This window comes from Vidua macroura, chromosome 8, assembly GCF_024509145.1.
Source record: "Vidua macroura isolate BioBank_ID:100142 chromosome 8, ASM2450914v1, whole genome shotgun sequence".
NCBI classification, from domain to species: domain Eukaryota; kingdom Metazoa; phylum Chordata; class Aves; order Passeriformes; family Viduidae; genus Vidua; species Vidua macroura.
In genome coordinates this window covers 5,544,976-5,559,108 of record NC_071578.1, presented here as the reverse complement: position 1 = coordinate 5,559,108, position 14,133 = coordinate 5,544,976, and the positions used below count along the sequence as shown (strand labels likewise).

General features: G+C 42.0%; 1 protein-coding gene across 1 annotated transcript in view; it reads left to right on the top strand.

The window, feature by feature from the left end:
• Nucleotides 1-996: 996 nt before the first annotated feature.
• The window catches only part of INPP5F (inositol polyphosphate-5-phosphatase F), a 40,919-nt gene continuing 27,782 nt past the window's right edge, over nt 997-14,133 (top strand). Inside the window, exons 1-2 of the mRNA XM_053983211.1 lie at nt 997-1,181; nt 13,758-13,838. Of these exons, the coding sequence (XP_053839186.1) occupies nt 1,085-1,181; nt 13,758-13,838 (178 nt within the window). The 5' untranslated portion in view covers nt 997-1,084. The remainder of the gene's footprint in view (nt 1,182-13,757; nt 13,839-14,133) is intronic.

Here is a 14,133-nt window from a genome sequence, read left to right as displayed (position 1 = left end):
AAGTAGTGTTTTTCTCCTACTGTAGGTGGTTTAAGAATAATTGGTAAATCTCTTAATTTGTGAATTGAAGCAGCCAGCAGCCCTTCACTGGCTCCAGAGCTGCTCCATCACTCCCCTGGCTGCATGCAGGACAGGATGCTTTCTGTCTGAGTCCATCTCTTCCTCAATTTCACAGGGAGTGGGACTTCAGCTTCTGTAGTCAAACAAAAGCTCTGGAAGCTTGTGAACAAGCCCTCGGTAAGGCTGGGATTGGTCTGTAGCAGTGACAAGTTTGCAGGTACATTTTCCAGTGTTGCTTGCAGAGGAGACAGAGGGAATGATTTGCCCTTTCATCAGGAGGTGCCGCCTTCTGGATCAATATCTAGAATAAAGATGATCCCTGTGCTGAGCCTGAGCCTCCTTCCACCACGAGTTATACCGTGTATCACCTTCTGAGGGCTTAGCGGAGCTGAACTGAGGGGAGAGGGGATGAGAAGATCCGGACTGAGGGGAGCGGGGCTGAGGGGAAAGGGCTCAGGCGAGCCGATCTGAGGGAAGCCGGGCTGAGGGGAAGGGGCTAAGGGGAAAGGGCTGAGGGGAAAGGGCTGAGGGGAGCCGATGGGAGGGAAGCCGGGCTGAGGGGAAGGGGCTAAGGGGAAAGGGCTGAGGGGAGCCGATCTGAGGGAAGCCGGGCTGAGGAGAGGGGGCTGAGGGGAAGCGGCCTCACGACCTCCGGGGGCCGCCGGGCAGGGTCGGGGCTCAGCCCCGCCCCTCACAGGCCCCGCCTCCACCACAGACCCCGCCCCCCGGGCCCCGCCCCCTGCTCTGCCCCTTTAAGCGCGCGCGGGGCGGGGCCGCGCGCTGTCACGTGCGGCGGCGGGAGCGGAACCCGAGCTCGCGCCCGCTCGCGCTCCGGCTCCGGGGCAGCGCCCGCGCGCGCGCGCGCCCGCGCGCGGCCGCTCGGGAGCGCGCGCCCCCGTGCCGGCCATTCCCCCTTCCGCCCCGGGGCCGCGCGCGGCGGCGGGAGCGGCGGGAGCGCCCCTTCCTCCCCTTCCTCCCCTGCCGCCCTCCGTCCCTCGCTCCCGGCGGCTCCCGGCGTGCGAGCATGGAGCTGTTCCAAGCCAAGGACCACTACATCCTGCAGAGCGGGGAGCGGGCGCTGTGGTGCAGCCGGAGGGACGGCAGCCTGCAGCTGCGAGCCGGTGAGACCCCCCGCGGCCGCGCCCGCCGCCTTGCGCGGGGAAGGGGCGGGCCGGGGCCCGCCCGAGCGCCGGGGCCGGGCGGGGGGCGGCGGGGCCGGCGCGGTGTCCCCGGCCGTGCCGCGGAGGTTCGGTAGCGCTGCCCATCGCCCCGCCGCTCGCAGGAGCTGCCCCGGGCCGCGGGAGGTCACGCGTGTCCCGGTGTCCCGGCTGGCGCTGCCGTGCCTCTCCGTGCGGCTGCTTCCCCGCAAATAAAGCAGCGGGGAGAGGCTCCGCGCCCGCTGTGACCCCGGTAGGTGCCGGCGGCCAAAGGCAGCCGGTCATCCCCGGGGAGCACCGCTGCGCTGAGGGGCCGTGTGGGGCTGGTGTCAGCCTTATGTAAGGGATGCTCCCGGTGCGCGGGCATCGCGTCTTGGGGCAGATGCGTCCCGGGGTCGCCTCGTCCAGGAGAAATTGAACAGGTGGCTGCACTGGGTAGGGACTGGGTGATCTGTAGGGTCCATTCCAACCCTTTGACGTTCTGTGATTCTGTGGCTTCTGAAGTGCTTCTGAATTCTTCAGTGCAAGTGGCAGTCGCACAGAGCGCCGCTGTGTATTAATGTAAGACTGAAGGGAAGGCAGCGTGAACAAAAATTGAGCTGGAGTTGTGTAAAAGCGAATTTTGAAAGAATGGTAATTATCCTGTCCTACCTAGGAGTAAAGGTGTCTCTAAAATAAAACGCCACCCTTGCTTTGTGTGTAATGTGTGCTCCCTGCCCGTGGCAGGAGGTTGGAACGAGATGGTCTCTAAGCTCCCTTTCAAGCCAGACCATTCTAAGAGTTTTCGTCGTCCTCTGTGATTCTAATATGTAGCTTTGATGTAAAGGATCACGCTGACCCTGCTTGTATGAGAAAGAAACTCTGAGTAGCTGGGTGTTTCACCGAATGTGTGGTAGGCTGCACAGATGTTACAGCTTTCTAAAACTGGGATCTGTCTTATGCCAAAAACGGTGGCTAAATGTGTGTATGACCAGGTTGGCTATCTGAGCACAGCAGACTTTATGAGCTTCTGTGAAAGGCTGGACAAGCTTTAAACATAAACATCAAATACCGTTGTTATCTGTGTTTTTTTCAAATAACTGTTTTTCATACTGCACTTTCTTGTTATGTTTTCATCCTTGAGTTGTGTCTTCCCAGCACAATCTGTTTGTGTCTCTTAGATAAAATTGCAATCTGTGTCAAGTTAGCGTGACTAATTCTTGTCCATCAACTTCACAGCAATACTTTGATTTGCAAGTGACCTTACAAAATAATTGGTGTTAAGCTAGCAGACAGTACTGCTAGTCAGTGAAAAGTGTGCTTTCACAGGGGAGAAAACCTCTCAGGTCTAGGTTTGTGATGGTTATAGCCATCTGCCTGGGCTGAAAGCTCTTCCTTGACCCACAGTAATTAAAACACCAACTAGTGACCTGTAGTTCTGGAGATTAGTGTTTGATAACTTTAAGTTTTAAAAGCATCAATGCCTTGCTTTCATGCAGCCATTGCTGTGTTTTTTCTTGGTGTCCCTTAACCTCCTGGAGGCTTTGCCAGTGCCCAGCAGTTTGTCTGCCTGCTGTTCCAGCAGCATTTTGTCCTTTGCCTGCCTCTGCATTTTCAGGCAGTTTCCGTGTGATCCCTATTGTGTGTGACCTGCAGATTAATGAAAGGTAATGTGATATTGAAATCCCCTGGCCTGCTTGAAACTTTCAATTGTTAGCAGTGCTTTCCCATTTCCATGTGTTTGCAGCTTTGTTTTTCCAGCCCTTTCTGTGGATCATCTTCTTGACAGTGGACTCCAGGTCTGTGAAATGAAATACCTTAGCAGGTTGAAAGTAAGCCCAAGAAAGAAACAGTTCTCTCACAGGAAGTGTTTCTTGGATCAATAGCTCTTTCTTGTATTAAGACAAAACTGCATATGCTCAAGTTTGCAATTTTATTACATTTGACCATTTATTATTGAGGCCAATTTCATTCCCGGAAATGAGTAAATGGATTTCTGTGTGATGAGTCACTGCCGTGTTAAAAAAAAACAACAAAGTCATAACTTGTGTTCATTGACATGTTTAATAAGCTGTCAAAAGGCTGTGATCTGGCTGTGTGTCTCTGCTTGGTTTTGGAGGCCTTGGTTTTAAAAATTCTGTCTCACAGAGGCTGCTCTGAATTAATCTTTGCTCATTCATGGGTTGAAATAGATAATACTGGTAAATGTTGCAAATCATTACTTGAGAGGGTAGGTCTGAATCTAAAGAACTGATGCTAAGCTTTAAAGTACTGTCCTCCCTCAACTATAAAGGCATTGTTCAGAAATATGCCAATATTGAGAGCTGTATTTCTGACCTCTTTGAATCATGGAGATAACAGCTTGAATAAAAAAAAAAAAGGCAAATAATCTTGGTAAATATTTGCCATAAGCAAAGGCTGAGGTTGGCCCTCGTTTGAAGGATGTCAGCCTGTGTTTACAAGATGTTTCTGTTTTTTTTATTCTCTAAAGTGAAAGCACTAATGAGTCACCTGCAGGAAATCCATGAATCATTTTGGCATCACAGACTTTTTTTTTAATAATTTGGCTATTGAGAATGTACATTTTTCAGTGTAGTGAAAAAACATGTGCTGTTCAACCACGCCTTAAATGCCTTACATCAGGTCTTGGTCAGGATTTCACTCTTGGAATACTTTGTTTATGCTTTGTGTGGCTGCTCCTGACTAGTAACTATACACAGATTAGAAATATTCCTTTATTAATGGTGTTTGTATAAATTGTGTTTATATTTGCGTATGTATACACATATATGTGTGTGTAAAGGATAAAAAGTGTTGAAGACCCTGAATTCTTCTCACCATTTTTTAAAAGCAGTAGAAGGAGTGAGACTGTTATGGTGTAAACCTTCTATTATCATTGTGCTGGCCTTGATAATACTCCAGGCAGTAATGTCAAATAAGATTGGGAACAGTTGCTACTAAAACTATTTCTTGTAATTGTGCTGATTCCCATTGCTCTAGAGAAAAAAAAAACAAAAAACCTACAAAATCTTTTGAGGGATACACAGATTGGGATTAATCTAACCCAGTTTTTGGGGATGTCATGCTCAAAGACTCCATTGCCTCTGCAAGAGTAAGATGGGTTAAGCTGTGTTTTACCTCTGGAACTGTAAACTAGAGGCAGATGAGCATTTGTTTGTTTCAAACAAACATTTTAGGAATTTATTGTTACAGTGTTCATTTTCATCTGTTGAAAATGATTGTGAGTCAGCGACTGAAGCAATGCACTTTAAATACTTTCAGTGAGGGATGTGTTACCAAACAGTATTTTCAGAGTAGCAGGGGACACATTTCAGGTTAGGTGTCTTAGTCTGATAGTGTGACATCATCTCTGAATCACAAATCATAAGGCCATCTAATATTCCAAGTGCTTGCCTTACTCCTCAAAGGCATTGCAGGAGTCATGTAGAAATGACTTGTCAGAATTCCTGAGCTGCTCTTCATGGCTCTAGACTGGAGGAGGAAGAGCAGTTCCTTTGTGGAAGCCTGGAAGTGCTCAAGTGGAGGCTTTGAGCTAATGAATGGTGTAAGGAGTGATGCCACTGCCACCAAAACCTGTATTGCTAAGTTGAAGTCTGCAGAGCAGTCCTAGACATGGCTCTGAGGGGTGACAGCCTGAGTGTGAAGTCATGCTGCTGAGTTATTTCATACAAAACTGCCTTCCTGAACTTCAGTAGTATGTCTTGGAAACTGCCTATCTATTCTGGGAAATGAATTCCACAGGAGGCTGGAGCTTTAGGATTTCAAGTTACTTCAGAAGGAACCTCAAGCTGTTTTTTGACACCTTTTGAGCTGCAGTGGGTACTGCACTGTTTCTCACCCTTGCTTGCTCATTCTGTTCCTCTGTTCCCTCCTCTCTCTTGGTTGTCAGCACCACGTACTTGTGACAAACCAGATGTCAGACCTGATCTGCATTAGCTGCAACCCAGCGAGGATGTAGGCTGAAAAAATCTGCAGCACTTGGGTCCCTGTGGCTGCTTTTGTCTTCTTGTGAAAGAGAACAGAGGGGACCAGGGGAGTGGGCTGGGCTGCTCTATGTCCTTCCTCTGATTAAACATTGCATACATTAGTCACTGTTTTAGCTCCTGACTCTGAGGTGAGATCTTCCTATATATTTATCAGAGAGAAATTATTTTCTACCTTTTATAAGTAAAATCTACTTTGTAATTCCATCCATGGTTCTTTTTATAAGACATAGTAAACCTAAAACTGAGGCTTAAGTGGGTTGATAGTGTGTTAAAGCCTAGCCTGGTGAGAATTAAATACATCTTGAGGTGAGGTGTTTCTTTATTTTCCTGTTGAGTCTTAGCAGGTGATTAGTTGAATATGACAAGGGTGTTCCCCTCTCTTTTTTTTTTTTTTTTTTTTTCCTCCTTTTCGTTCTGTGAAGAGTTCTAAAAATGCCAAACTTGTCCTAACTTAGATGTGTATATTTCTTGGAATTCCTGTCCATGCTGAAATGACCTGAGGTTTTAAATACAGGAAAAACTCCTAATGTTTTTATCTTGATATTTTGGTGTTGCTGGTTCTTTTTTTTTTTTTTTTTTTTTCCTGGAATTAAAATAAATCTAATTCAAGTGGATTTCTGTGGCTTGTAGTTTGCTGGCAGAGGTGACTCATCTTTGATCTCATGAGTTAGTATTAACTAAATATTGAATAGGAAATTGCAGACTAACTGTAGCTAAAATATTTAGAACAGATTTCAATTTTTCAATATTTAGATACTGATAATTTCAATATTTAGAACTGATTTCAATTAAGAAAGATCTGCATCTGTACCAAGGGCTTGTGGTTTTTTCATGAGAACACTGTTCTTCTTGTTAGGTTGTTTTACAGTTTAATGGTGTGGGTGATATTTCAGCTCTATGTGTAAGGAAACATGAAAACTTTTGTGATTTTAAGTTTTAAACTCTGAACTGCAGGACAAGGCAGCCACTTGTTTGATGTGCTGCTTGTGTTCTTTCAAAACAACTGTTGCAGATTGGAATGGGATAGAAAATAAAGTAATGGGAGTGGAGTATCAAGAAGAGGAGAAATTATTGGTTGTGTATCTAGAGGAAGAATTTGGAAATAGTGCAGAAACTGTTTTTTATTAAAGCTTGGCTTTGGTAAACAGGAATATTAATACTTAATCATCAGTTGTATTTTCTTGCTCCACACATCTTCCCCAATAAAAACTGGGAGAGGACTTTTTTCCTGAAAAGCTGAACCCAAATGAATGAAATAGCACTTGAACACTGAGGTTTTCCTTTTAAGGCAGAAATCTTACTTGAATAGAGCCCTGGAGCTGTATTTGCTGAGTCTCTGAAACACTGAGAACAAGGCCCTTGAACATGCTTTGAACTGGAAAACAGAATTCTAAGCCAAATTTAAAAGTAAATGACCTTGCCCAAGATGTAAATGGCAGATATGCTGGTCTGTCATTAATTGCTATATTTTAGGTTTTTTTCTTGTCTGTTTCTCAGTTAAGGGAAAACAGCAACTTTTGCACATATGGATGATGGTTAAGAGTTTCCCTATATTTGCATGCCTTCCAGTAACATTTAAATAATATGTTGCTGCTTGTTGTCTGAGTAGTCAAATTGTCCCCAGCGGTTTAAAAAAAAAAAAAAAGGGAGTAATATTGGAGGGAGAGGTAATGTAATGGCTGGAAATCCTGTCTGTTCCTGAAACACATGCCAAATTTTTGAGTATAAGCCCCCATATTTAGTGTTAGAAATGGTTGTTTCCAATCCATAACTCTTCTTGTGCTTTGAGACTGATTATTGGACACTCAGAGAGGAAGGTTAATTATGGCATCAGAAGAACAGGTGACAGTGAGGGAAAACTTTACCTTGCTTCAACTTGGCTCACACTGTAATTCTCTCATGGCTCTTAAGGAGCATTAGCATAAGTCAGCTCAGTGATTAGTAAAACAAACTGATTTCCATAATTGTGAAATCCTTTTGCTCAGTAAATGTTTATATTTTAATTTTTTGAGCGTAGAATAGCTTTCTTGTGCTCTTCTTTCTGTATAGCTGTAGCTGAGCAAACTTTTAATAGACAGTCTTCAGAATGAGTGAACATAGTGTTTAAGCTGTCAGTTTTGTAAGTAGGTTTGAATAAAATCTTTCTCCTGCCTGATTGATAGTTTCCTTCTTGCAGAGTAAATAGGATTTAAAAAATGCAGACAACCTACTGCTTTCTTAGCTTTAAGGATATATCCTCAAACAACTTGAGCTTTGTTGAAATACCAGCTAAAAATGGGGATAAATGTGTGTTGGTGTGGAATAATATTAATTAGTGCAGAGTTGTTGCTTTTGGAAGGATAAAAGAGATTTTTTCCTTTTCTGTTTTACTTCTGAGAAAATATGTTTGCTAACAGAGTTCAGCAATGTGAAGAATAAAAGGAAGATCTAAAGTTAAAAAGAAAAAAAAAAAAAAAGCCAAACCAACCAAGCAAAAAACCAGCCCTCTGAGCTCCAGTGGCTTGGCACTTATTTGCATTTTAAGAGTCCCTGCTGGGTGGTTTTCTGAGTGGTATTTACAGGTTTGTGGAAGGGATGTGAGGAGCTGATTCTTATCTCCAGGGGTTGAGATGAACATCACAGCTTGTTGCAGATATTTAGCCATCAGTGGTCTCTGCAGTGGGGTGCACACAGCTTGTGGGTGCTCAAGGCAGTCCACTGGGGGTGCAGGAAGAAAATACTTTGTACCATTAATAAAAATAAACACTGTTTTAAAATAACGTGTATTTCGCCCATTAAAAACCTCTTATAATTTGTATGTTTTATTATACATGCAATAAAAATTATTTACTGTTCTGCTGGACAAATAAATATACATATTTGGGATATGTGCTAATTTTGTTTTTCTTGGTGTGGCATTTGATAAAAAAGTTTGCAGGCCCCTGATGCACAGGGTCAGACTCTGTTTGGAGCAAACACTGGTGACAGCAGTTTGTTTCCACTTCCAGCACAGGGGTTCCTTGTGCAATTCCATGTAACACTGGACGCTCTCCAGACAACTGAACATTTTCCATATGTTTTCCAGTTTCCCAAGCAATGCCTGGTGACTCAAGGGATTTTCTGACTGCACCAGAATACAAAGAAGTATTTCTTTATCAAGATGAGTAGTAGGGATTCATTTTTGTTAGTTGCTTTCTCTGGGACTTGCATCCTGCTTTGGCAGCAGCACTATAAATGTCTATTATTGTGTGCTGCCATCCCCACTGCTTTAAATCTGTCACTAAATTGTACTTGACCCATTTGTGTTCATCTCTTTTAATGCTGAGATACTGAAGGGAAGTGTCCCAATGAAACAGGTGATTACCTGAAGGGATAACTTATTTAAAATTTGGAGGAGAACATATAAGTAAATTAACACTTCACAACAATTAAGAGCTTGTAATACTCAATGTCTTAATGCTTCATCTTTCTGCAAGTAGCTTAAATACAGTTTTAGAAATCAGTGTTGAAAAGAAAACTCAATTAGCCTAAGTTTTATTTGTGTAAGTAGTACTTTATTTCCTCCAAGAGAAAGAAGTTCAACTTTATATTCTTAAGTCTTCCCAGTTAATTTGTAATCTCTTAATCCTGACTAAAATTCCAGAACACTATTCAAAGATGAACTGGAACTTGGAAGCAGACTTCTTTTGAAAAGCCACAGGAGGTCATAAAGGTCAAATAATGCTAATAATAAAGTCTTGCAGTTGTTTTTGATCTAAAGCAGATGCAATTTAAAGGGAAAAAAACCCCTGAAATCTATTTTAAAATATTGAAGCTTCTTCCTGAAAATTAACACCTCTGGTGTTAAAATTTACATTAGCAGAGCTGCATGATTTATTTTGGCTGTACATAGTGAGTCATTCTGCTTTTATTTTTTCTATATAAATATCTATGGCTTGTGTTGAGTGGTGAAAATGAGAATTAGTGCTCTGTCAGACTCCAGGAAGATTTTTTGAGAATTGACACATGCATGTCCATGCTGGTACACTTAGGTGTAACCTGAAGGCAATCCAGTGAGGATGTGTATGTTTTGTATTGAGTACACTGTCAGGAAACTCTTCCTAGCTGAGGTTCACTCCCAAATGCCAGCAGCGAGGGAGATGAGAGGTGTGTGTCTGCCCTCTGAACTGCAGCAGGGTTGGAAGAGAAACAATTACAGCTACTCAATGGATTGAACCAGGCAGTAGGGGCTGGCTTCAGGTGATAACAAATTAAATCTTCTTTTCTTCCTGCCTTCTCCAGAGGAAGCTGCCAGCCTGCCTCCCCAGCCTTGCCTCCAGCCGTTCTGTGTTGAGCAAGTGGTTTATCCCAAAGCAATGGTTTGTTTTCTTACCAGAGTTTGTGCCTGACCTTGGATCAGTTCAGCTGGTGGTAGACTGCAGGAAGAGCCAGAAAGCAGTTTTGGGTTTTGATGCTCTTCCAAGTTGTTTTTGTATCACCTTTATCAGGGTTGTGTTTGTGTAAACATAAAGAATTAAAGAGACTTTATCTGGTGCTGCATGGCTCTGCATCACTGCTGGTGAGCTCTGAGGGTGGTGCTGGTGGTGGTGGTGGTGGAAGTCACATCAAAGCTGGTTTTGTTCTGAAATTGTGACAGAACTTCTGCTGCAACTGAATGCTGATACAATCACTGTGAATGGTAAATGCAATGCAGTGGTCATTTATCTCTGACAGGAATCAGCAAAAAAACCCAACATTTGTTTCAATAGCTTGAATTTATTTAGTAGGGTAAGGGAAGGAATGAGCAATTTTGTACTTCAGGATGGAAACTTGGTGAGCAAGTGTATACATCAGAGTGTTAAGGCCTGTCAAACACTGGCAGTTCTCTCAAATTTAAACACACTGAGGACAGCAGAGAATTCCTCAAGTCAGGGAAGATCTTCCATGGGACTCATCTCATGCTCACAGTGATTCTTTCTGGACACAGCTTCTGACTTTCTACTTTCAGGGACAATGACTGTTTTGACACTGCTTTTTTATCATCAGCACAATGCTGTAAGAAGTTTGTTTCAACATCACTGTGTTGCAGTTTAAAGCTGATAAGTCTTTATTCCTGGCTCTGTGAGGTTTAAAGGAGGATTAGTATGACATTTATAGGAAGTGAAGTTTGTGTGGGGAAACAAGTGACTATTGATAAGTTGTATTTCACATTATATCTCAAAACATTGTCTGTTTTGTCTGTAAGGAAAGTTCACAGTTTCCTTTGACGGAGCCTTGTGGTGGCTAATTCTTACTGATAGGCATTTCTTTAAAAAATAAAAAAGAATCAAGTTTGTCATGAGTCCTTTCAGCATTCAGCAGTCAAATGTGGCCAGGTCTCATGTATGCTACCTGTAAAACTTCGAATGGAACATTTTCACTTTTGTTTTGTATGGTTATTGTTATGACTTCAAAAGGATGTGGATAACTTCTGTAGCATGTAGCACTGTCTACCATCTTAGACTACCTCATAAATTATGTAAAATATAATACAGTTAAATACTTATATCTGCAGGCTTGCAGTTATCATTCTTGGATCTCTGAATCTTTGCTTATGTAATGATTTTAAATATAGAGTGGTTATAATTTTCAAGATAGTGACTGGAGATTGCTGCTGCCAGTTTTCCCAAATGGCTGCAAGGAAACAATCTTGATCAATTTTAGTGTTAGACAAAAGTTGGAGGCAACAGCATGAAAGCCCATCTTTAGGGATGGGGGGGGGAAATGATATTTAAACCTTTATTTTGTTTGGTTCATCCATTTCTTACTTCCAGAGTGCAGTTAGCAGGAGCAAGAGATTCATATTGGTGTTTACTGTAATGATATTTATTCAGCATGATTGGGTGTTGGCTCTGAGCTATGGTTGTCACACAGGAAACTGAATTTTAACCAATAACAAAGTTCCAATCAGGTTGGAACCAGATATGCTTTATTTAGTTTAAAAAAACTGCCTTGCCTCTGTGCTGTCACACATACTTTCCTATAGAATATTCTCTAGAAATAGTGTAAGAAACCCAAATTTAGTGATGCTGTCACCAAAAGGAAGTCAGTGTGATTCCACCACTGATGTTTTTTCACAGTCTACAAGCATTTCTCCTGTAAGGCTTCTTTGCATCACTGAAAAAAACATGGTAATCCCCTCATATATTGCTAAATATGTCTTTTTTTCCCACATGCCCTGCCTTCCCCATGGAAAATTTTCTTCAAGCAGTCAGCCTTTTACCATGGGTAGCTTGATAATCACACTGACAGTGCTGCCCAGCTGATGGATCTGTATTTGCTGCCTTTAAATTCTGAAAGTGCAATATGCATTTGATTCCAAATGCATTCTCTTCTTTTCCAAAGCTTGTCTGTACTTAAAGTTTAGAGCCATTTCTCATTGTGTCTCTGCTGCTGGGGTAGTAGGATTCCTGTAGAAGGCTTGGATTTTTTTGGTGCTGCCTCTCTCAGAGGAACCCACAAGAGTAATAAAACATCTGTGTAAGATGTTCTGTTTTCTTATGTCCTTTTACAGGCAGGTCTAAAATGTTGTTTCCTTATTCCTCTAATTAAAACAAAATCTTGTTTACTCATTTTTTTCATCTCTTGTAAACTCCTAGAGGAAGGCTCTGGATAGCAAGTGAGGTTTTCTTGCTAATACTTTATCAGAGCAGGAAATCAGAGTTTTAGAAAGACATAGAATATCTTCTAGATTACTAGGCTTATGGTTTGGTTCATTGATTTGGTTCTTTAAATTCCTCCTGTGTCTGGATTTGTTTGCTACTTGATATCACTGGCTGGTGGAAATAGGAATTTAAGGCTAAATTCAAATTTCAAATTCAAAGATAAATTCAAAGATGGCAATAAGTAGATGAAGTGTGAGACAATGCAGCTGTAGAAGGGTCCCAGGGTTTAGACAAAACTGGGAAAGAAGGTGGAAGGTTTGGGAGTGAGGGAGGCTGCCTACACTGCTCTTTGCTGCTAGTGCAGATTTCCCACTCGGCACTGAGATTCTCCTGTGCATTATTTGAAGTGAAACTGAGCTCAGGCTGTTCTAGAACTTGTTTTGTATGAGCACAAATGTGCCAGAGGATCCAAGATGTGTTCAGGTGCTTCAGCAGGGATTGAGGGCACATCAAACCTCTCATACCCACTGTCACTGATTTCCTGGTGCTCAGCTGTGTTAGTCTCCCAGGGAAGTTCATTTGATTCTGCCATGATTCACATGAGGTTCTGTGCAGCTCAAGTCACTGTCCAGAGGAAGGAAGAAACAGGAATTTGGTCCAGCATGGTTACACACATTAATTGCAGCCCTGCATGCTGCTGCAAACATTGCTTTAAATTCTGCTACTGTGGGCTTTTAGTTCTTGCTTATCAGTGTCCAGGCATGTGTGATCTATCCCATTTAATGAGTTTATTCCAGATCTACCCTGACTGCAACCGTTTCTATTGTAGCTCATGGAAATGCTTGTATTTAATGAGGAAAATAGCTGAATCTAGTACTTTTAATATGTGTGTTCTTGGAATATCAAGGCCTCAATTACAAATGTTTCAAGGAGGATTCGGTGTTTTAAAACAAGGGTGTAAAAAAAAAATCATACTATTAGTTGTCACCTGCAGATCTCAGTTTTACAAGAAGAAATGAAGGTATTGTAGATAAAGTTTGTTTATTTAGATGATTTATACTCTTTTGTGAGTTTGTTCTTTCAAATGTTCATCTACTTACACCAATAGCTAAGATATTAAATTTGTTTGGATGTTAAAAGTGGAGAAGCTCTTTTTACCTTGGAACAAGTGTGTTTTGGTAAATAATAACAAATAATAACAAATAGAAAAACCTCTTCTCCTCTGAGATTTTTCTCTCCTACACAGATATTTGCTTTTAAGTATTTGTTTTCACTATAAATATTTGAATTAGGAATTTCTTTCTTTCCCCCACTCTCAAATCCTTGAACAGGTACTGCACCACAGTTAGAAACTAATTTTCTTCTTGATTTCTCTTCTGCTTCCTATGTGGTTCACTGGAATTTGTTAAGAGTAGGAGAACTAGAAACCTAAACCTTAATTTTGTGTGCTTTGATATTCCATGTACTTGTGGAGAGTGTTTTAACAGAAGAGGAAGTGTCTGTGTGTGTGTGTTTATAGAAAGAGGATGTGAAAGTAATAGTAATTGGATACAAATGGGAGGGAGCTGGGGATGAAAGTCAACATCTGCTGGGTTTTGAAGCTGTGCTGCTAACTCAGTGACCTCTATTCAGTTTCACTACAGCCATGTAAAATTTTGCTTACGTGAAAAATTCTAGTGGATATGAGAAGAATTAAGCCTCCATTAAATTTAATTACTGCCCCTCAGAAATGTGGAAAATATCTGTGGTAGGGCTTTATGTTGGAAACTTAGTCATTTTTTCATATCTGCTTGGTAGCAAGCAAAATTGGATGTGTACATCATCTTATTATTGCTGGAATTGTTTTATATTTTCTACCCTCTAAGGTGGGGAAAGTGGAAAGGGTGACTGTTCAGTTTAATTGTCCTGTTTGGTTTACTGTTTAAAAACAGGAGCTTTGTTCTTTTTTGCAGCCACTGATCTTCTTCTGGCTTGGAATCCCATTTGTCTGGGCCTGGTAGAGGGAGTCATTGGGAAAGTCCAGCTTCACACAGGTATGTGCTTTGCTCTCTACTGCTGGGGGTTTTATTTGTTTACTGCTGAAGTTCTGTGACATTACAAATGATACTGCACAGCTCCAGTGGAACGATGTAGTGTTCTTTGCTGTGGAGGAGCACTCCCCAAAAGGACTTGTCAAAGTCATTCTATTATAGCTGCACATGCAAATTCACTCTGCTCTCCAGTGAATGTATTGTGATTTGGCACTGTCTTATAAAAATAGAGACCTGCATTCACAAATAGTAAAAACTTGTATTTGAAGTTCTATTTGAACCTCCATGTGAGATTTAT